Source organism: Mauremys reevesii, linkage group 5 (assembly GCF_016161935.1).
Source record: "Mauremys reevesii isolate NIE-2019 linkage group 5, ASM1616193v1, whole genome shotgun sequence".
Classification (NCBI taxonomy): domain Eukaryota; kingdom Metazoa; phylum Chordata; order Testudines; family Geoemydidae; genus Mauremys; species Mauremys reevesii.
This window is the reverse complement of record NC_052627.1, coordinates 64514519-64537870: the sequence shown is the minus strand read 5'-3', so window position 1 is coordinate 64537870 and position 23352 is coordinate 64514519. Positions and strand designations below refer to the sequence as shown.

Sequence of the window (23352 nt, the reverse complement as noted above, 5' to 3'; positions counted from 1 at the left end):
GGCTCATCTTTTGAAAGTTTTGTGCAGGTGTCCTTTGAGGATGAGGACTGACAGTGATCCAGAGTGATCCAGAGTTATCGCTTTGTGAGAAGCGCTACAGCTGATATGGTGTTTTTGTCTTTTATCATTTTCCTGTGTGAGTTTATTCAAGAATGCAGTAATTGTCTGGTTTCACTCACATAGTTGTTACTGGGGCATTTAGTGCACTCAATGAAGTACACTACATGATATGATGGCATGTATAGGACCCAGGGATATTGAAAGGTATGTTATGGTGGGTGTTGATTATTGTAGTGGTGTCAGGAACTCAGATACCACAGAATATGCTCTGAGGAGAAAGTCTGGAATAAACACTTAACACATTCATAACCACCTTCACCAAACAAGGACATTCCTCCAGAGTGGATTGCATCATGGAAATGGCCACCCACATACCCCAAGAGAACCTGCTTCAGTACAGAAATAAACCCACTCCAACTCCACACCCCAAATTGCCACCTATCACCCCACACTGAAACCATATAGGCCAGGGTATCATCAAAAAACTACTATGCATACTTGATGGGACTCCATCCTGAAAGAAATCTTTCCTAAACCCCCTCCTCTGTCCTTAAAACAACACCCCAGCCTTTCCAACTCATCATCAGAAGCAAGCTCCCCACAGCTAGGACAAACCACTCAAAGCGGCATCAGACTCTGCCAGAACAAGAGAAGCAAAACCTTCAGACATATCTCCACTGCTAAAACGATCAATATCGCCCATGGCACACCTTTCATGGCTTGTGTGCTCACGGCGCAGCACTGGGAGAGAGCTGTCCCAGCGTTCTAAAAAAAACACCTCCATGAGGGGCATAACTACCAGCGCTGCACTGTTTTTTCACACCTGTGAGCGAGAAAGTTGCAGTGCTGTGAAGTGCAAGTGTAGACAAGCCCTCAAGCTTGTCTCTCTCACCAACAGAAGTTATTGGTCCAATAAAAGATTACGTCACCCACCTTGTCTCTCTAATATTCAGGGGCTGACACAGCTACAACAACACTGCCACAAGTACTTCTGTTCTTTTTGTGATACAGACTAACACGGCTGCTACTCTGAAACCTGCATACAACTGGCAATCTTGAGAGAAAAGCTTCCATATCTATCCCAGTGCTAGTCCCCCAAGCCATTAACTGCTACTTGAGGAGCTTCCACATGTTTCTGGCTAATTAACATAAAAACACCTGTGAGCAACAGTACATTTTATTAGTATTTATTTATTTAGGTTTATATCCCTCAAAAGAATGGCCAGCCCAGGCCTGGGGCTCCTTTTGACAATCTTTAAAAATGTAAAATTATAAATACCAACCGCTTCCCCTCCTGCCCCCCCCCTCCGCCAAGTTACTAGATCAGTGCCTTATAAGAAGACTTGGTTCTAGGCTGGAGGAGACATTTAGTTTGAAGAATGTACGTGCACAGCTGGTCATTCATTTTTTCATTTAGAAAAGGTTAATTAAAATGCCCTTGTGTGAAATCAGCAGAGTATGGAAATGATAAAAGCTATAGACCAAAAATGGTGTGAAGTTAATTTTAAAACTAAAATCTTCCTTTTTAAAATGGTGAAAAATGTGGCATGAAAAGCCAAGATCTCTATGAATACAGGAGCTTCTGCATGCTATCTTATGTTTACTTTATAGGCTTAGATTCTGAAAGAAACCTAAGTGAGTAAGGTGCCCAGCTCCTTTGAAAATTCCAGCCACATGTGCTTTAATAGAGTGGGCTGGAATCAGCCACCCAGTGTCTATGCTGGTTCAGACCTTGGCTGTGGCCTTCGAGAGGGAAAAGTCTACTGGGTAAGGTTTGTAGCAGAAGGCAGCTGCAATCTTCCCTCCACTGAAGGACTTTGGGGGATCAACACAACCAACATGAGGAAAGATCTGGCCAGGAATAAATTTTCAGGCCAACTGAGATGTGCTGATTTAATGTATCTGCACAGCAGCTTGGTTGATGAGACTCTTCTGAGATTGAACCATAACTTAATTCTGCTTCCTCTCACCAGACTCTCCAAGTGAGAGCAGTGGCAATACATCCTACCTCCAGCGCATGGAGGTGTACATTATTTTTCCTTTTATTTTTTTACTGTAGCACCTGGAGGCCCCAATTGAGATCACCTTCTTGTCATGCTGTGTACATAGAAAGTAAGAGCGAGTCTTTGCCCCAGAGTATGAAATCTAAGAAAATGACAAAGGATGTCAGAAAGAAAGTAGTAGTATCACTGTTTTAGAGATGGAAATTGAGGCACAGAGAGCTTAAGTAACTTCTTCAAAGTCATACAAGCAGTCTGTGGCAGATCCAGAAACTGAAACTGGATATTGGAATCCCAGTCCAGTGCCTTAACTAGTAGACCCTCCTTTCATGCACGCACACAGAGCCGTCCCCTGCACACACATACAACCATCCCCTGCACACACACACACACCCATCCCCATCCCAATTTCAGAGACTCTCTCTAAAAAAACAGTTATAAGTAGAAAAGCAGCCTTTAAAAATGCTCTTTAAAATCTCTCTTCCTCCCTCTTTCCCTACATTGATTTAAAAAAAAACAAACTGGTGATTTTAAGGTTTTGCAACAAATCAGTTAAATTACAACTGTTTTAGCTGCTAGATAAGCTGGTTTGCCAGCAGCCTATTTGGTGTTACTTGACCCTTTGACTCCACAAGAAAATGGCATCAATTTAACAAAATTGGTTAAAAAACAGATTTAGTTAAATCAGTCCAACCCCCTTGTATAGACATTCTTAAATCAAAATAAAGAATGCCTAAATAAGGAGGTTGTATTGATTTAATTGAATCGGTTTCTAAACCAATTTCGTTAAATTGATGCCATTTTCTTGTGTAGACAAGGCCTTAGAGTAGGACTAACTGTGTGTTTCATAGTTTGTCAGAAAAAAACATTAAATCATCTATGCAGTGTTATCATAGTTGTAATGGTCCCAGGGTATTAGAGAAACAAGGTGGGTGAGGTAATATCTCTTATTGGATCAACTTCTGTTGATGAGAGAGAAGATTTCCAGCTTACACAGAGGTCTTCTTCCGGTCTGGGAAAAGTACTCACAATTTCACAGCTAAATACAAGGTGGAAGAGATTGGTTAGCATAAGTATTTTAAGGGACCATTCAAGATGAAGTGTCCCATTAATACATTTCCAGTCATAAGAGGAAAAAAGGGAGGGGGGAGAAGCTAAAGAAGCTGGGGGGGGGGAGGGAGTGGGTTATAGATTATTGTAATAAACCATAACTCCAGTGCCTCTATTCAGTTAATGATCATTACTATCTAGCAAAGTTATATATTTAAGCTGTCAGGCTAGATCATCTAGTCTGCCCTTCTTGTATATCAGAGACCATTAAATTTCACCCACTTAGTCTAGTCTAAAGCCTAACATCTTGTGTTTGACTAAAGCATAACTTGTGTTTGGCTGAAGATCTTACAGAAAGGCATCTAGTCTTGGTTTGAGGATAACAAGATATAGAGAATCCACCTCTTCTGTGGGTAGTTTGTTCCAGTGATTAGTCACCCTCACTTTTTAAAATGTATGCCTTTAATTTCTTATTTGAATTTGTCTGGCTTCAGTTTCCAGCCATTGGTTTGTTTGTTATATCTTTTCTCAATAAATTAAAGAGCCCTTTAGTACCCAGTATTTTTTCCATGTGAAAGTACTTACACGCTTTAATCAAGTCACTTCTCAACCTTTTCAATAAGTTAAACAAATTAAGCTCTAAGTCTCATCCTGTATGGCATTTTGTTCAGCCCTCAAGTCACTATTCTTATCCTTTTCTGTACCCTCTCTAATTTTTTAAAATATTTTTTAAAATGTGGCCACTAGAATTGTACACAGGACTCCAGTATCAGTCTCACCAATGCTATACACAGAAGCAAAATCACCTCCCCACGCCTACTCACTATTCCTCTGCTATACATCCAAGGATCACATTAGCTCTTTTTCACATATCATTACACTAAAAGCTAATGTTGCTTGTTATGGGTTTGTCTTCACTATGGGGATAAGTTGACCTAAGTTACACCACTCCAGATACGTGAATAACAGAGTTGGAATCAATGGACCTTAGGTCAACTTTCAGAGTCACTGCTTTCCAGGAGACAGTTGCCTGTTCTGTAGGTGTGGCCTGTATTCCTTATTCCTAGATGTATACTTTTTCATTTGACAGTATAAAAAAGCATTTTGTATGAACGGACCAAGCTTGTCAAGTGGTCTGTACCACTCTGTATGACTGCCCTGTCATTATTAGATACTAGTAGATGCTGATTAATATCCTTCTTAGTTACAAATGAACTAGAAAGTACTTCATCATTTTCTTTCCAGATACAGAACAGAAGTATTTATTGAACACTTCTGCCTTTTTTGCATCATTAATAATATTTTTACCATCTCCTTTAGTAATGGGCCTATATCATCGCCAGGATTGTTTGTGTTACTAATGTACTTAAAAAACCCTTCCCCTTATTTTCTTTAGCCGTGATTTTTTCCCTGATGTCTCTTATTAATTTTCTACACTTGATCACATCTAATTTATATTGCTTGTTGTATGTTTCCTTTTTTTTCTCATTTATCTGTTTCTATTTTATTTCTAATTTCTGCCTTCACTGTACCACTGAACAAAGATGAGTATTTAGCCAACTTTATCTTTTCTCTTAATTTTTTGGAATCTTGGCTTTTTGGCCATTTAATTCTTCTTAAAGAATTCCCAATTTTCACTCATATTTTTCTGTCTAACTTTTTCCTCCACAAACAATTTTGCTCATAATTTGCCTCAGCTTTGGAAAATTAATCCTTTTGAAGCACCAAGTATTACTGGTTTTGACTGTCCTCTTGTTTGCCCATATTGAATAGCATCAGGTTAAAATCAGGTCTCTAGACAATCACCAATTTTCAGTTCAGTGCTTAATGACCATCATAATGAGGTCCAAAATAGTTACCTTGTGGTGGATGCAATATTTTTTGTGTTAGAAAATTATCCTCTGTAACCTTTAGCAACTTTGTTGGTGTTTTTACTACTGGCTGCGTGATAGCTTTAGCATGTCTCCCCAAAATTGACATAACATTTTTTTCTTTCCATGTTACAGGCAGGTGCTTAAGGAGTTACTCATCCTGTTCTTGTTGTTATTTTTATAGTCTGTAACAGACCTCCACAAGTACCTGCTCCTAGGCGTTGATAGTGAGCACATTGATTGATATATACATTCAAGATCCTGTGGTTCTGCATTATCAATAGCTGCAAAATAGGCAATGGTGTCTTTAATAGTGTCACCACATCTTTGACCAATTCTCTCTATCCTAAACAGATTATAACCAGTAATTTTAACATTCCAAATCATGTAAATTGTCCCACCAAGTTTCAGTAATGCTAATTATATCTTTACATTGCTTAAATTTGTTAACAATATGCTGAGTTGATTTTGTACCAAATTTGCCTCCATACCTCTCTCCCATTGCATTGTTAGTTTAATGCACTCCTGTCACTCCAATGGAGAAGATTAGCTTCTGCTACTTTTGAGATGTCAGCTGTTCTGTTTATACAGGCCACTTTCCCAATGAAATATGGCCCAGTGTTCCACAAAACCAAAACCTTCAGCTTCACACTCTTCACGCAGCCAAGAATATCATTTGGACTTTCCCCTTCTTCAGCTCCCTTCTATGATACCTGATATCACAGGGGTAGCCATGCTAGTCTGGATCTGTAAAAAGCAACAGAGTCTCCTGTGGCACCTTATAGACTAACAGACGTATTGGAGCATAAGCATTTGCTGGTGAATACTCACTTCGTCAGATGCATGCTTATGCTCCAATACATCTGTTAGTCTACAAGGTGCCACAGGACTCTTTGTCGCTTTTTACATGATACCTGATGTTTTCCATATATGTGCAGTTTCAAATCATGCCATGTCATTTGCTCCAGTGTATCAGTGGAGAGTTGCCCCATGACTTCAGAGTCCCATCCAATATTGCAGTTACATCTTGTATTTTCACTCCAAAGAGACACCACATTCTCCTGCTATACTCGTGTCCCTTGCTGAAATGTCTGTTCATTCTTCTCAGTATGGAGTTGGCCATGATGAATGCTTGCCTTTTTAGGATGTCTGAAGAATCTTTCTTGGTAGCTGCTTGCAACGATATCCATCAGGTGTATTCTGTAGCTTTCTCTTCTGCCTCCCAGAGACCAGTTCCTTGGTAGTTGACTCATGAGTATCTGAGAATGATTCAGTGCTTCTAGCTGGGTTGAACATCTCCTGGTTCTCTTCCACCTCTTGGTCACAACTAACCAGTCTGTTTCTTCAGTTTCTATTCTCACCAATTCCTTTATTGTTGGTCCTTCCCCTTGTGGCATCTGTGTCAATGATTTCTGAATCTGATAGTCCAAAAAGTCTGTTTCCACCCATGCTATGCAATATTGAAACTTGCTCTTCCAGACCATATATCTTCTCATTCGGTGTAGACACCAACTTACACTTTCTGCACCAGAAATCTTTTCTGTCTACCCGCACAAAGGAAAACATACTACACTCAAGGCAGGCATATTGGTTGTTCTTTCATCTGCCATATCTCCCACCTGGTGTAAATCTCTACCTGAACAGAAAGGAACCAAACTCCCTTGCTTGCTGCTCCTATTCACCAGCTCAGGAGTTATCCTGGCAACAGGCTTATATACTAAATTCCATTGTTTAACCCCATGCTGACAAGACAGAGAGGGATTAACCACTTGGGGTGTGAATACACTGCAGATAGGAGGTATGATTCCCAGTCCTGATAGACTCATGTTAGCTCAGCTCAAGGTAGTACACTACAGATAGCAGCATGGACATGGTGGCACCGGTGGCAGCTTGGGCTAACTGTCCAAATCGAAGCCAGCTGGTCCCTCTGGGTCCAACACCAGGTGGCTAGTACCAATCACCACCAGCGCTGCAACAGCCACACTGCTCTTTTTAGTGTGCTACATTGAGCTGAGCTTGCCCAAGTCACACCTTCCAGCTGCAGTATAGACAGAACCTCAAAAACCTCAAACATGGGGTCTCAGCTGCACAGTCCTCATGCAGGCATGAACAAACTGATCTCTCTCACCTGGCTTGTTAAGAGGCCTACAACCACTGCCCCTCAGCCCTCACAGAGACATACAAATGTACCAAAAATACAATTCATTGAGTTCTTATCGCCAAGCACAGGATAAGCAGCTACTCCCTCCCAAACTTTCCATTCTACTGCTTCTGTTCAACTGTATTGTTGAGCTGACTGAGTATTTCTGAGTCTGTCCAACTGTAATGCTGAAGTGTGTAAAAGTTTGTCCCTATATGATTAGCTCAGTACAAACAAGTCAATGAATAACAACTTTGATAACATGTTACTAGTCCTAACCACAGGGCCAGCCCACAACATTGTGGCACCTGAGGAGGGGAGCTCAAATGACGCCCCCATGCCCCCTTTCTTGGGCCAAAACTTTGAAAGGTCTCAATTCTGCCTTCTTCCTCTCATGGTACTGCTATGCTACCTACCCCAATAAAGGAGAACTAACAACTTAAAATGCCTTTTTAAAAAACATTTAAGTAACACTTAACTTTCAAATACCTGAACAGCAAATGTAACTTTTCTTGTCTGCAGAGTAAACACTGGCATTTTTATCTGTTTCAATAATCAAAGTGGTGCTTTCTGTGCCTTCTTGGTTGCAAAGATTTGAACTGCTTCCTGAAGTTCCACAGTCTGGGCCAGCTCGTGCTCTACTGAGATGGTTGCAAGGCCAACCAGCCTCTCCTGTGTCATTGTGGAGTGTAGATGTGTTTTTATTAACTTCAGCTTGGAGAAGCTGCGTTCTCCACTGGCAACTGTTATAGGAAGTGTTAGAAGTCTGCGCTGAACAACAAAAGCATTTGGAAAGAGGGTGGTCATCTTATTTGTGCACATATATTCCAGAAAAGCCTTTGGAGTTGATCCTGATGAAATGTATCTTGAAAGGACTTTCATTTCATCACTTGCATCAATATCGTGCACGTTGTCATGTGTCAACACTGTCTCTAGTGCCCTGTATTACTGGTGTGAGTCTTCTTCAGGTATAGTGAGGAGTTTTGGAATATCATACAACATTCCAAATACACTGCTGTGTTCCTTGAGCTGCATGAAACATTCTTCAACTGACTGCATTGCACAATCTATCATCTAGTTAAAGAATTCAACCTTGAATTGTTGTTTGGGGTCTCTTATGGGATTATCCCGTGCCTCGTAATCAAAATGTCGTCTTCTTCGGTGAATCTTGTATTCTTGAATGGGTGGGAAAATAGCTTCAGTGTGAAGTTTCTTGGCCAACTTCTGTGCACTCTTCAGACATTTTGAAATCCCTCATCTGACTGGTAAGACTGTAGGCATGACTTTGCTTTGTCCAGTTGTTCCATTGCTCCAGATATATCAAGGTCAACACCTTGGAGTCTCTCACTTACAACATTTATTTCAAAGAGTATGTCATGCCACAACACTAAGCCACGCAGACATTTGAAGTTATGTCTGTTTCTGGTGATTCCATTTCCATCTGCCACTGTTTTCCCACAAGCAATTCCTGTCATAGCATTATCCTCCATAATGGGAACTATGGCATCATCTATCTTCCCAATTTGGTGTTTGATAGGCTTTATCGCCTCCACTCAACGTTCCCATTGTGTGGCACTCAGTGGTTTCAGTGTCAGAGAGGATGTTCCCAGACATTGCTTCAAAGTTTGCCATTGATGAGTTGATGCAGAGAAAAATACATAGATGCTTTGAATTACATTAAATAATTCAGCAGCCTCACTAGAAGCTTATGCTGCATCACTGACCACCAAATTCAATGAACGAAAACTGCATGGGATAAAAAAAGCTTGAGGGTTTAACTCTCGGATCTGTGTCTGCACTCCTCTGTTCTTTCCTCTCATGTTGGCACCATTATCATAGCCCTGACCTCTCATGTCAGCTATTGCAATTCCTGTATTTTCCAGCTTTTTAAGAAGTACATTTGTCATGCCAGCTCCTGTAGTATCATCAATGTCAATAAAATCTGGAAAATGCTCTCTGACAGTCACCATTGCATGGACATTTTCACTAGGTTCTATTGTTGTTACAAAACACGCCATTAAAGTCATTTGTTCCGTATGGCTGATGTCAGGTGTGCAGTCCAGAATAACAGTAATATCTTGCTGCCACAATCTTCTGTTTGACTTTTGTTGCCAGCAACTGTATGATCTCATATTGAATTGTTTTTCCAAGGTAGTGGTGTGTGTACATTTCTTGGGTGGTGACCCTTCTTAGATGCTCCTGGAGTACAGTGTAACCCTTCTGCCAGGCCGAATTGATAGCAGCAAGGGCCGGGTTAAATACATAGGGGTCCCTTCCCTACAACGTAATGCAAACCAGCTCGAGCCCCCACCCAGTGACCTGGGAAAATCTTACACACACATCCCTGGGTGCCTCAAAGAGGCAATATTTCCCCTCTCGCAAGCGCAGAGTCGTGGTTTATCAGAAAATGTTTAATAACATGAGATAAACAACATAGCATTAAATTGGAGAAACACCTCAACTAGGCCGTGTCCTTTTCCCTGGGCTCTTGAGTCCAGCAACCCCAAAATCACCCACAGTCCCAAAAGTCCCACAACTCAAAAGTCTCTGTCCTGGGTCAGTGCAGCCCCAGAGTTCAAGAGTCTATCTGCAGGGGTTTTCCCCCTGCCAGCCTGGGTAGAAAGGGGCACCTTACGTGGTCCGGGGCCGACTGCCCTGCCTCTCCGTGTGATTCTGCTTCCACCTTTCCCATGAACTGCTTAGCTCCGCTCCGCCAGCTGCTCTGCTCAACCAGCCATCCCGTGATCTGCTCCAGCCGTCCCCGCAAACTGCTCAGCTCTGCTCGCTCCGTGGGTTGCTCCAACCATCCCACAAACTGCTCTGCTCCGCCAGCTGCTCTACTCCGCAATATAGCTTCAGGCTCCCCCACTAGTTAGCACAGCTCTTTAGTGATTTCAGCTTTTAGTGAGTTCAGCTCAGTAACCTGTAACTTAGATTCTTAAGGGAATCAAAAATCAGCTCTGATATTCAACAGTGGAGAGAGGAGGGAGTGCAATTGGTGCTTCTGGCTCACACAAGGAGCCCACTCCCTTGTCTAGCGAGTGTCACTCAATTGATGGTGAGACTCCCTCGACACAAAGCAGTTTCACAGTTCCTCATCCACACAATCAGGGTGACAACACTCCACTCCTCCCGCCCCAACAACAAAGAAACTGGGGATCCCACAGCTGCCAAAGCAACCATCCCAGGCTGCCGTGGTCTATGCCAGGCGGGGTGGGTGTGCCTATGCAAAACACGATCAGCCCCTGAAATTCTTTTCCATACTCGCCATAATTCACCACCAGATGTCAGGGTAGAGCTCATCCTGACTCTGCTTACAACAGCATCAAACTCAGCCATCAGCTCCACAGTTTTAAGGAAGTTTCCATTGTTTGGCACATACAGCTGATCTGAAGTTCCACGCAGTGGCATGATTTTGGGTAGCAAGCATTCTCACAATGGCAATGAGCCTTTTCAGAACATTTTGCCAGTAAAGAGACTCTGATGCAATTTTCTCTTGATGCTCATCATCTATGGTGGCCTTTAACCTTAGTCTCATCTCAAGCTCTTTCCATCTATGGAATGCTCTCTGGTGATTTGCTGCCTTCTCATGGCATGCCAGATTTCTAGCCAGATTTTTCCAGTCCTTTGTTCCTGAGGAACCCAGTGTGGCTGGAACATTACACTGGAAAAGTTTGCAACAAAAACAACATGCAGCATTCTGGGTTTTTGAGTACATAAGCCATGGCATCTCCACTTTGTTACCATTGGGGATTTCACACCAGTAATGTGTTGGATGGAAACTTCTATTTTCATTGTCTTTGGGGAACATTAAGTTTTTCACTTGCTGTGGCCCAGGCAGTACAAGGAAGTCCCCTAGCCTACTGCTCAAGAGGATCCACAGTCCTTGATCATCTAGACTTAAGGAACTAAACTCAGCAGCAGCTCTTTCTTGCACCTCCACCACACTCTTCTCTGATCTACACTTTTCTTCAGGAATGTGCATGGTTACATCCATTTGAGATGGAGATATGGATGCTGAAGTAGCTGCCAGGTCACCTGTAATCTGACAACTGGAAGATCAGGCATCTCCTCACCACTCTCATCCTCACTGAGGCCAGAAGGCTCACTGTGAACATTTGTGACTATGTATCTCAGGAGAGCGCCTTCCTGCTTAGATAGAAAAGCTTCCTTTGCTTTCTTTCTTTTTCTGAATGCTGCCCCAGAGGGGCATCTTCTTCTTTCACTCATGACTGCTGTTCTGTGCCAGCTATAGTGGCTCTCAACACTCGGTTGAAGGGGTAAAAATAAGCAGGCTGGTGGCAGGGCCTGAGTGAGGGAAGATATTAGTGTATTAAGGGACTAACTGGCTCCTACTACTTCAGTTGACTGCCTGTTCTCCTCAAGTGGGTTCAGGGAAACAGGAAGCTCCCTGAGAAACTGGTGTTAATCAGTCCAGATTCCTGGGGATGCTAGAGAGGTACATAAGAGGCTCCTCCTTTCTCTCTCTGTGCAGCTCCTTCCCTCTTACCTTTTCTCTTGCCCTCCTTCTCTTGTCTCTTGTGCCCTCCTTCCTCCAGCGCAGCACTCCACCATTTCTGTGCCTCTAGAGCAGAGAGAAAATATATACACTAGCAACAGAAACAATTTTCTATACTCTGGGTCCTAGTGGCGCCCTCCCACAGTCTAGCACCTGAGGCGGCCGCATGAGTTTGTCTCATGGTAAGGCCAGCCCTGCCTAATCAGTTACTTATTATAGGTATTCTTTTCTTTAACTTCATTTTTCCCCAGTAACTTGATGGAAACTTGCCAACTTGCTGCTTTGGATAGTCATTATGTTCTAAGGAACAAGGTTAGATTCATTTTAATGGTTATAAATATTGTTTTCTTCAAATGTGATGGAGATACTCTATTTCTTACAAAAATCTTTTACTTATCTCTATCTGTAACATACTAACCATTTTATAATAATAGCCATTGATGGACCTGTCTTCCATGAACTTATCTAATTCTTTCTTGAACCCAATTATACTTTTGGTCTTCACAACATTTCCTGGCAGTGTTTCACAGGTTGACTGTGGGTTGTGTGAAGAAGTACTTCCTTTTGGTTGTTTTAAACCTGTTGCCTTTTAATTTCATTGAGTGATCCCTAGTTCTGTGTTATGTAAATAACACTGCCTTATTCATTATCTCAACACCATTTGTGATTATATAAGCCTCTATCATATCTCTCCTTAGTCATCTCTTTTCTAAGCTGAACAGTCCCCGTCTTTTTAATCTCTTCTCATATGGAAGCTTTTCTATACCTAAAATCATTTTTGTTGCCCTTCTCTGTACCTTTTCCAATTCTGATATATCTCTTTTGAGATGGGGCAACCAGAGGAGGGCTCATTCTTCCAGCATATTTATTTATTTAAATGTTTGTTTTAATTGTAGCCTTTTATAATTTTATAGTGGAAATTTCATAGGTCACTAATAACAGATTCTTTTCTTCAGTCACTACATAAGAATTTGTATTAAGTATGAGATTGGTGGATGCACACACAGACATTGAATTTTAGGTACTGGAGATAAATATAATTGAAATAATAGAAAATTATAATAAAGCAAAGTAAAGATAACAAAATGTCCTCCTCTATTGCTCAATCTTATGGAGACCCTTAGAAAGGAAGATGGAAAGAACAATAAGTGGAGCACATTGTAAGTGGAAGTGAGGATTTGGCCTGCTGCCTGCTGCCTGCTCTTGTTATTTTGTTGAACCCACTTGTGAATATAAATGTATTAGCTTTTATACTCTGAACACCCACATATGTCCAGGATGATAACTTGTTAAATTTTAGCCCCTTGCCTGTGTATGGTATCCTGAATGACCATAATTAATGTTTCAGCTCTTAACATAAGCTATTTGCATCAGTACATTTCCTAATAGTTTTAATACATCAATGTGATTAGCTCCTGTTACAAAGTCCCCAAAATTCCATTATTTCAAAAGTTGTACTGGTACTTTTGCAGTTTACATGTTTATCACAAGGCACATATTGCTAAATATAATATATGCTAACTCCTATGCTAGTTCTGCTAGCAAATCTATAACTACTAATAGATATCGCTAGGCCTCAGCTTTACTGCCAAACTTACCTTAACATTAATAATGTTAACATTTATACTATATGTTTTCTGCTTTCACTTTAGCTCTATTAGCTTGACTGATAAAAGTAATTCAATGTATGAATTAAATTTGCCTCAGAACCTCTTCAGGATCATGGCCACAGGTCAACAAATACATTGTAGTAGGTTTAGGCCTTAACATATGTTGTTATAATTTTAAATTTAATTTTAAACAGGTTTATTTTTAAAAGAAAAATGTATTTAATTTATAAAAGATCTGATTTAAATGAAATAATCTGATTTATTTATGTTTTAAACCGTCAATTGTATTCACTCATCTCAAAAGTCAAGAAACGCAAAAGTTTAAGATTTTCTCCCACAATGTTAACTCAGCTGTGTTACAAATACATAGTGGTTTCAAATCCTGTTTTCCTTGTTAAATGTAATTTTTGTTTTTATTAATGCACACCATATAGTAGAAAGGCTGTGTTGTTAAGCTGAGCTAATGTTGTGGGACAAATCATTTTTTTTTTGTATTTACTGACTTTTGAATGCTTGATTTAGCAATCTTAATGTTACAGTTTTTTTGAGAGAAGAGGGAGGAATTTTGGTATTAAAGATGAAGCCAAGGGGGAGTTTTGCTTCAGAATTGAAGATGTTATCTTGCCCAGTTATTGCTTGTCCATATAAAAATCCAGTTGAATGGTTTGCATGGGAAAAGATTGAGTAATAGGTAAGTATAAACCATTGTTAAGTGTGTGTTATTCCAGTTGATTCATGGAGAGTATGAGTCCACTGTAGCTACCCATTAATGTTCCTTACGGTTAGCACTGGAGGTGCAGGGATTAATCCCCAAAGATCACTCTCAGTGGAGGCCATTACGTAAAGGACATCAGGATTTAGTTATTTACTCTCTAGTCACCTTTATTAAATCATGCTACCTCTCTGCATTTGTATGCAGTATGTTGATATGTGGGCCATATAGTTTTAAGATTTCATATTGTTGCTTGATAAGTGACCTCATGTTACAAATGGTAATTCGCTATGTAATAGTGCCCAATATTGTTTTAAATGTCTGACAAATGTGTGCATTTGCCATTTCACGATGTGTGTAGCATTAGCTAAATTGCATTGCTCTTACTGCAAAAGTGTGAATACTGTATTTTGCACCTTCAGCAACACAATATCATGCATCTGGAGTCTCAGCAGGCTTCATGAGAAGAGTATGGGAGGGTATTTTAGTCAAGGTCAAAGCTAAAAGAAAAGGCATCCAAAATCAGACTTTCCAAAACACAATATGAGTCTAATCTTGTTCAGTCAATCCATTCCAATTTCCTGTCCCAGCATCACTGTCATTCTTATTTGTTGTTAATCCTATTAACCCATTGGCTCAGATTGTCAGGCTTTCCAGATATATTAGCACGCAGCAGCAAGAAAACCTAGCTCTCAGGAGCCAGGGGTCAGTTACAGTTTGAGATGTGTATTGAGATGAAGCACCTGTTAAGAAAAAATGCTACTGATGCTCTTGTCTTGAAGGGAAGAGTACTGTGCACTTCCTAAGCTTTAGAAAATGTTTAAGGTTTTTGTGTGAGTGCAATGCAATAATTATTGGGACCAGAAATGTTCCTTTGTGGGACAATATGCAGATAGAGAACTAATGTGGAGTTTATATTAAAAATTTTATCAATATAAAACTTAGAGATTTTAAGGTTTAATTGTACAACTCATTTTCAATGGAAATTCTGTGATTTACAAAGGGATGTTTAAAAATTTTACAAAGGAGGTCCATGTGGTTGAAAGACATAAACCTAAATCCTTATTTGATATTTATTTCAGGTGAATTAAATTAGAAAGATTTGGATTATTATCTGAGTAGCAATTCAGACTGATTAATCTGATGTTCTCAACAAAATATGAGAACTAAATGAGTGAATTAAAATATGCGGGATGTACTGCATCTTGATATTCAAGCTTTTTATCTCTTCTGGTTTTGGTAAAAGTTTAGTAAAATAACTGAATATACAAAATGTCAATAGATTTAGACACATCTGGAATAATGTTTACCTCTTGCCCTTTGTAAAAAAACAAACAAAAAAAAATTATGCTCTTCCAGTTAACTAGATCTATGGTTTTAAAATATTTTGGTTTACAAATTCTGAATTATAATTGCAAAGAAGCCAAGAAAACATAGATGTTTTTAAGCAGCTTACTGTTTGAAACATTTGAAATTGAGATATGCAAGAACATATTGTTATACATCTAAACTCCTCTACTTTTCTTGCATTTATTGCTCGTTTGTACATAATTAGACTATGGGCTTTCTTTTTTTGATGTTGTGCTTTTTCCTCTTAGGTTTGGATTTATTCTTCACAAAGATGAGCCTGTGCTCCAGAAAATGGATCTTGAAACTATGTCATACATCAAGACAATTAGTTTAAAGGAGTATAATTGTATTCCTCAGTCTCTAGCTTATACACACCTTGGAGGATATTATTTTATCTGCTGCAAGCCTGATACAACTGGGGCTATACCACCACAGCTTATTGTGGACAGTGTCACTGATTCTGTGATTGGATACAATGGTGATGTGACAGGCACTCCATATATCTCTCCAGATGGGCACTACCTTGTCAGCATTGATGATGTGAAAGGTCTCATGAAGGTCCAGTCCATTACAATCAGAGGAGAAGTACAGGATGCGTTTGATATTCACACTAACTTGCACATATCTGATGTTGCTTTTCAGCCATCATTTACTGAAGCCCATCAGTACAACATCTATGCTAGTTCCAGCACACAAACTGATGTGCTCTTTGTTGAGCTCTCCTCTGGCAAAGTTAAAATGGTAAAGAGCCTTAAAGAGCCTGTCAAGACAGAAGAATGGCCATGGAACAGTAAGAACCGGCTAATCAAGGACAGTGGTCTCTTTGGCCAGTACCTTATGACACCTTCCCAGGAATCCCTGTTTATCCTTGATGGAAGACTCAATAAGTTAAATTGTGAAATTACTGAAGTTGAGAGAGGCAACACAGTAATTTGGGTTGGAGAAGCATAAAGAATCATATTAGATAATTACTGAATGAATAGTTCTACAGTACATTGCACTTAACTCCATTCTTTAAATTTAGATTGTTTTCCTTTGAAATTTAGACCCTTCTGTATCTGTCATTTGTTTGGTTCAGATACAATTTGATATTAACTTTGACATAAAAAATTATTAAAACTGTGATTACTCATCAAAGGGACTTATTACTAATGACCATCGGAGGATACATTGGTTGATTAAAATCAATATTGAAATTTATGATACACCTTAATAATGAGAGCAATTATAAAACTTAATTATGAAATGATGATACAATATTTTAAAGTAGTAAAAAAAACAAACCTACACTTCAGGGAGTTTCAAATGACTTAATATGATCCATTGCATTTGTAAGTGGCATACTGAAATATATTTAAATTCCAGTTTGGTTTTCTTCCAACAAAAATAAGAAGTGTTGTGCAACCTTAGACTTCTTAAACTGAAATGTTCTGTCCTGTCCACTGTTCAATCTTTTTGTGCCTTGAAGGGAATGTCTCACAAGGAAAAGGAAGAGTAGAAATTATTTAATTTATTCCCAGCGTGGCTACAGGATTTTGTGTCATTAAAAAGAAGCATTTAGTATCTCAAGTTTTTAGTCTCCATCAGGTTGTGGAGCACGTTACTCTGTTTTTTGATCACTGCAGTTTGAGAAATTTATTTTTATTGTGAGTTTTAGTTGAGATAATTCCAACTGATAGCAGAAGTTTTACCTTTTTTGTAACAGATATAAGTGTCAAGTTACTTTGCTATCACAGGGTTGTATCAACAGGGAGTTTCAGGTCTACTAAAGAGAAACATGATGTGTATCTGCTTAGAATAAATCACACTTTGTCAAACTGATATGAAGCTTCACTTGTCCTGGCAAGAAAACTTATTTTTTAAAATAATTTTATGAAACATGCATTTTGAAGAACTTAACATAAAACTCAGAACTGGATTTAAGACTACAACCAGTGGATAGAGTTTTTGCTTGTGCATTATGTCATGTACAAGTATTTCATAACCTTTTCCATTTCCTCAGTAGATTTTCCACACCAAATCTCTAATTGGATTATTGCAAATAAAATAAAATAAAAAATCCCTTGTATTTTTTTTAGTTTAACTAACTGTTACTCTAAATTTGAACATAGCTTGCACATCTAAATGAGAATGATAAGGTTCTTAAATTTAGAACAATGTTAGCACATAGAATCAGAAAAATGTGATTAATTGAAGCCAGCAGTAAAACCTCTATCCGGACTTACAGTAATGACATAAATATTTTGGGGTAATTTTTATTTTTTATTTTCTTAAGGAATGCTTATGAGCTTTTAAACTGTCCTCTGTTTACTAAAGCAATTAGGAAAAAAAATTTCTAAGTAAAATTTTACTCCAGTTTAGATTGTGTAAAATCACTTAGAAACCTGAAATTTTCTAGCATTGTAATTGTGTGTGTATTTATCATCCTGTGCTGTGTGATACAGTAGATCTCTCTTTAGCTTGAGGAAACTTCCTGGCAGGTAGATTTAATTAAAATAAAAATCTGCTTACATTTCTAGCTACTAAATCTGTTTTCCTTTTTAACAATTTTTCCCATTGTGAATGAGAACCATGTAAACTGTTACTCAGTTATTTACAGTAGTCTGTCACTTATGCATTTTTCTTCTGTAACTGACACCATGTGGATGTTCTGTATGTAGAAAATGCTTGACAAAAGGAGAATAAACCCCTTAAATTTTAAACATTCTTGACTTCAGTGAATGTTGCAATACAGCCATAATTATATTTTATTGTAGTAACCTGAGAAACATATAACACTACTTTTTATTTGAAGACCAAGGGAGAAGAGGCTCATCTGCCTTTCATCACCTACTGCATATCATGAATGATATATGCAGCATATGTTTTTTGTTTGGAGAAACTTTACATTTGCTTTTACACAGAAAGACTCACAACTTCTATTTATCTATAAAGCACAGTGTGATTAAGGATACTTTTGAGAAGCTGTTCCACATTGTGTGTTAGCCCCACTGTCTGAAGTATCAATAAAATAGTCAATTACCAGTTTGGTCAAAGTAAATTTCTTTAAGTACTGAAAAATATTTGGTAGTAGATGGCACTTTAAGTTGTAAATTAAATATGTTAAACTTCAATTAACATAGTGGGCCAAATTTTCTGCTCATGTAAACTGGAAGAATTCAACTGGCTTCAATGAAACTACATTAATTTATATGAGCATAGAATCTGGCCCAGTAACTTGCTAAATTCTAGTTTAAAATCCACTATTTTAACTATACTTGGATAAGGTAGTTGGAGCAGTTCTTTGCTTGCTTTGTTCTCCTATTGTGCTGTCACAAAAGCCCACAATTTTGTTGGTTTCCAGTTGCTGATTTTAAAAAGTCCGTCCAGCTTCCCTGCATCTGGGGTGAAGTTCTGCCTGTGTTGAAGTCAATAGCAAAACTCCTGTTGACTTTGATGCAGCCAAAATTCCACTTTGATGTGCATATGCAAGATACAGTAGGCAGTTTCAGATCCTTTCTTTATTGATGTTATAAATGAAGACCCAATCAATCTTATCTCTTAAAATATAGTCTAATAATGTTCTGTGACAATATTTTAGCAAGGGCTCCCCACAAAAATAAAAAAAGTCCTGTGGTAAATGTCCTGATTTTTCTCCGTAACCTGTGATAAACCTTTAGGATAATACAAATTGAGAAACCTAGTCTTAACACAGAAAGGAGTCAAAAACCACATGGCAAACAAATTTACAATAAATATAATTTGCTGGAAAAGTTTATTTCTGAAAACTGAGTATATCGAAAGGACAGCACAGCATTAAAATGTGTAATTTGACGAATATGGGCTAGAATGGAGACCTCCACTGGGAATTGCTTTGAAAATCCTTAGCTTCCCATATGTTCCAACCTGAATTATTCCAAAAGAATGATGTACTTTTACGAGACAAGGTTCTGGCAGGGCTGATTCAGGAGTAGAGAGAAGAATGAACTCCACCTGAGGCAAGGAAATCATGTTAAATTTTCCATCAGTTTGATAGGAGAAGGGAAGGTTGGTGGATGCGGCGCTCTGGAGCACTTACTTTTTAATAACTTCTTCCATACCAATAATCAATTGAAATGTGATCTACCTGTCTTGTGTAGAGTACCTACATGCAGGGGAGGGAAGGTGGGAGGCCACTGCTGTTTCCTTTTATAAACTAGTGGAGGTATCCACTCAGAAATCTGATGGTTGTATCTTCCAACATGTACACGTTGCCTTCATTTACATTCTTCAACAGACTGCTTGGTTTCCTAAGTGTAAATTAATCACCCATTAATTCTCCCACAGAAATAGGTAAACTAAGCTCAAAACACCTACTTTAACACGTTTAATTATATCTGCTGCAAACAAGTTATTTCCAGTGTGCAGACATATGGCACAAAAGAGTATATTGGCCCAAAAACACATTTGCAAATGTCTGAAAATCTCCCATCCCATCAAAAATACAAGCACATTTGTTGTTCATACAATTACAGACACATTTAAAAAACACTAGTGCTCATAGTGATTTTTAAAGTATAGGCTGAAAATTATAATCATTGAGGGTTTGCCTCTAGCAATGCCATCTCAGATGTGATCTTGTCAGCTAAGAAACAAAATGTTAAGAATCATCTGGCTTAACAAGTTCTCAGATGGGAGACTTCTAAAGAAAATACTATTGCTATTGTAAGTGATGTGGATGGCAGTGGAATTAACATGGTGGTAGGTGGCTTTTACTGGATGGATTGTTAGCTGGGTGAGCCCCTGAATATTTTTAGCTTTTAAAATCTCATAGCTGTTTGGTTTTTAAGTCTTGAGTCTTGGCTGTATCCCAGATAGGATAATTCTATTTTGCCTTCCTATATATTACCTTACTGTTTAAACAAGATGCAGATTTTTTCTACCCTTTCAAGTTTAAATGGGTGTAGTTTGCAGTGTGCTGTTAAGTAGCTGCTATTTTCCACCCAGGGATTTCAGTGATTAATGAAATTATTCTTAAATATATTTGCAAAGTTATTCAGGAGACTTATAAATGAAGAATGTTGTATAAATATCAAAGTATAATTTTTAAATTCTCTTGCCCACTTAACACAATATATTTGGGTGCCCTGACTAGGCTTGTAACTGAGTTAGCAATGCCAGCTTAATTTGGGCCATTTATTTTAATTGGCAGGAAAGGTGTCCTGGTAACTTTTGAAAAAGGGCTGCCAATTATTCATACACGTCCTATATCATCTACTAATGTTAGCCATTCCATCCTTTTTCATTTCTGCTTGTGATGTTTAACCTTTCGCCTCTCATGGTATTTTGGGTAAGGATAATCACCTGCATCAATATTTCAGAAGCTCCTAAAAATACACGATAGTTGTAAATTAGCCATAAATTTGCACCAATTCCACCATCCAGGAATATTTCCACTATTTACCTTTAGCCTTGCAATCATTCTGCCCATTCCCGGGGAGAGAGGAATGTGTGAAAACAGCTGAGTTTTATTGCATGTTCTGAAAGTCAACAGACTGTGACCTTGCTTGATCATATTTGCGGAAGTAAATTCCTTGTGTGCCTCAGCTAATCTCAACTACCAATGCATTACATGAAGAAAATGGTGGTATCTGACGTGACCAGCCCCAACCTGCTGAGAATTTATATATCAAAACCAAGAGCTTGAATTGCACCCAGAAATAAATTGGAACTTATTGAACAATGGTCTGAAGAGAAACAGCTATGTGATTCGATACTTGAATTCTGCATAAAATACAGTGTCTGAAAGTTGTCTTCATGTATGAAGAACGTGCTGTAGTAACACAATCTGAAGAGGACAAACGAATGATTAAATGTGATGAGAATTGTGACAAAAAAACTCAACACCATCATTACTCTGGCTAAGCACAGGCGGAAAATTGACTCTGGGCCAGTCCACTGCCACTGCTGCTATCTCCCTATATTCAACTGCAAAGGATCCATCAAGACGTCTAGGTTGGGAACCTGAGTAACAAAGGGGCGACCCATTCCCCTCATTAGAGATCACTAGTATAATCTCTGGCAATTCCTCTGCTTGTTTCCCCAAACCTACTCTGTTCTCTTTATGTCTTTACATGGACTGAGTCTAAACCAGTAAAGTCCCCAAACTCTGCTGGATGCTGGGAAAACTGAACTAGTGAACTGTCCAATGAAACAGCTGTAGAGGTGCATGTTCTCCACATACTGCAGACACTGCTGCCCTCATCATCTCACTCTCTCTGCTAAAAGAATCCACATGGACACTTAATTTTTGTCCAATATCAGAATGAGATCTTTAAGCAAGGAGACTAGCGGTCTCACTTAAGGCCCATACGCATACCTGTTCTATGTTGTTTTGTTATATATTTGCATTCATAACTTCTGAGGCCACAAATATATATGAACATTTACATGTACCTCACTGAAAATTTAGCTCTAAATATATAACAGATGAACAAACATAGAGAACCATCACCACCTCAGACAATCAAATGTTCACCTAGTGACATAAGCTGCCTCTTTTAGTTTGTTTAGCAAATGGCTGATACTCCTCTCACCTACAACAATTTTACATCAGTGTGAATCCATTGACTTAAAGGCACTGATTCTTGATATAAATGAGAAGAGAATAAGATCCTAAAACTTTATCCTAGAAAAGAGAGTTTAAAATTCTTTTTTTTAGATCAATTGGGTTTTAAAAAAACCAAAATAAAAACCAACAAGCCATAATTACTGTCCTATAAAAAAAAAAAGCAAAAAAACCCAGTAGATAGAGCATGACATGTTGTTTCTAAAGTATTAGCAAATTTTAATCCAAGCAGTATTCATTCCATAGCTTGAAAGAGAATCTGAATTTTGTTCCACGGTGCATTAGTATAAGTGTGTTTGATGGATTATTGTTCTAGTAGCCCTTGAATATTTGTTTAGGGAGTGACACACAACCTTAAATGCCAATATGAAGAAAAGATGGCAAAGGGGAGATCTGATAGCATAATCCTCAAGGGCAAGATTCATAAATGCTGGCTTTCATTTTTGCTCATGAAACCAGTGCTCGAAAATAATTACAGACATAACTGAAGTGTTTCAAATGTCAAACTACTTGATTGCACTTGCATATCAGTACTTAAAGCTAAATTGCCTAATTTGCAACCATAAAGCCCAGAGACTCAGGGAGGGGCTAAAAATCTGGCCCAAGATATAATCAGAAATATGTGTTGACATTTGGCTAATCTAGAGCCCTGAATATTTCATCTTGAGGCAGGAGCAGTCTCATGTTGATGCCTAGAATCCAGTCATCAGGTGTCAAATAAACCCAGGTTCGTAAAGGAGCCCGCAAAGGGCATTGTACACTAAGTACTCCTTTAGAAATGGTGGAAGAACAGCTATAGCACAACTGAAGTGGGACTCAACTTCAGCACTGGATAGACCATATACAAATCTGAACCTCACAGCCCAGGCCCACCCCTTCCATTCTTCCTAATGGCCCAGTTGTGGCGGGCCGCCTAATGGCCAGACCTGCCCCAGCTGAGTGCTGCAGTTTGGGGTGTTTTGTACTCTGGACAAATATTTCATATTAGAAGCCTACCATATCGTATTCATTGTGGGGGCAATGGTAAAGAAGCTAACTTGTTAATTGGCTTGAGATAGGAGAGATCATGTCAGGTATATACTATGAGTGTCTTCAAAGGGAACTCTTTGCTCATGAAGAAAATAGAATTAGCCTCCTGGAGAAAGCCAAAATTGGCATCTTTGATCTGTAAATCTCCTTCAGTCTGCTTATTAACTTTCATTTGAATCAGATTCTCAGAAAGCTACTGATTATGTCATTCTGTCTGTGATTAGCCATGAACATAAGTTATGGAAGAACAAGAGGAAAGTAAGGAGTATGCAGTTTCAACCTGACAATAAAGCAAAATTAAATGATCAGTGACTATAGCCACCATGAAGACGTGAAATGTATAGAGGCAAATCTGGGTCTTACCATTTTAATCCTCCTAGATTCAGATAGAGCTAAAATAAGATACACTAGAAAGTAGTAATTTT

The 23352-nt window shown here is 38.8% G+C and overlaps 1 protein-coding gene across 5 annotated transcripts in view; it reads left to right on the top strand.

Moving 5' to 3' along the window:
- Positions 1 to 17996, top strand: part of FSTL5 (follistatin like 5) — an 879952-nt gene extending 861956 nt beyond the window's left edge. For all 5 annotated transcript variants that reach the window (XM_039541912.1, XM_039541914.1, XM_039541911.1 and 2 more), the window contains one exon: positions 15561 to 17996. In XM_039541912.1, coding sequence (XP_039397846.1) covers positions 15561 to 16263 — 703 coding nt within the window. In that variant the 3' untranslated portion in view covers positions 16264 to 17996. The remainder of the gene's footprint in view (positions 1 to 15560) is intronic.
- The last annotated feature ends 5356 nt before the right edge of the window (positions 17997 to 23352 follow it).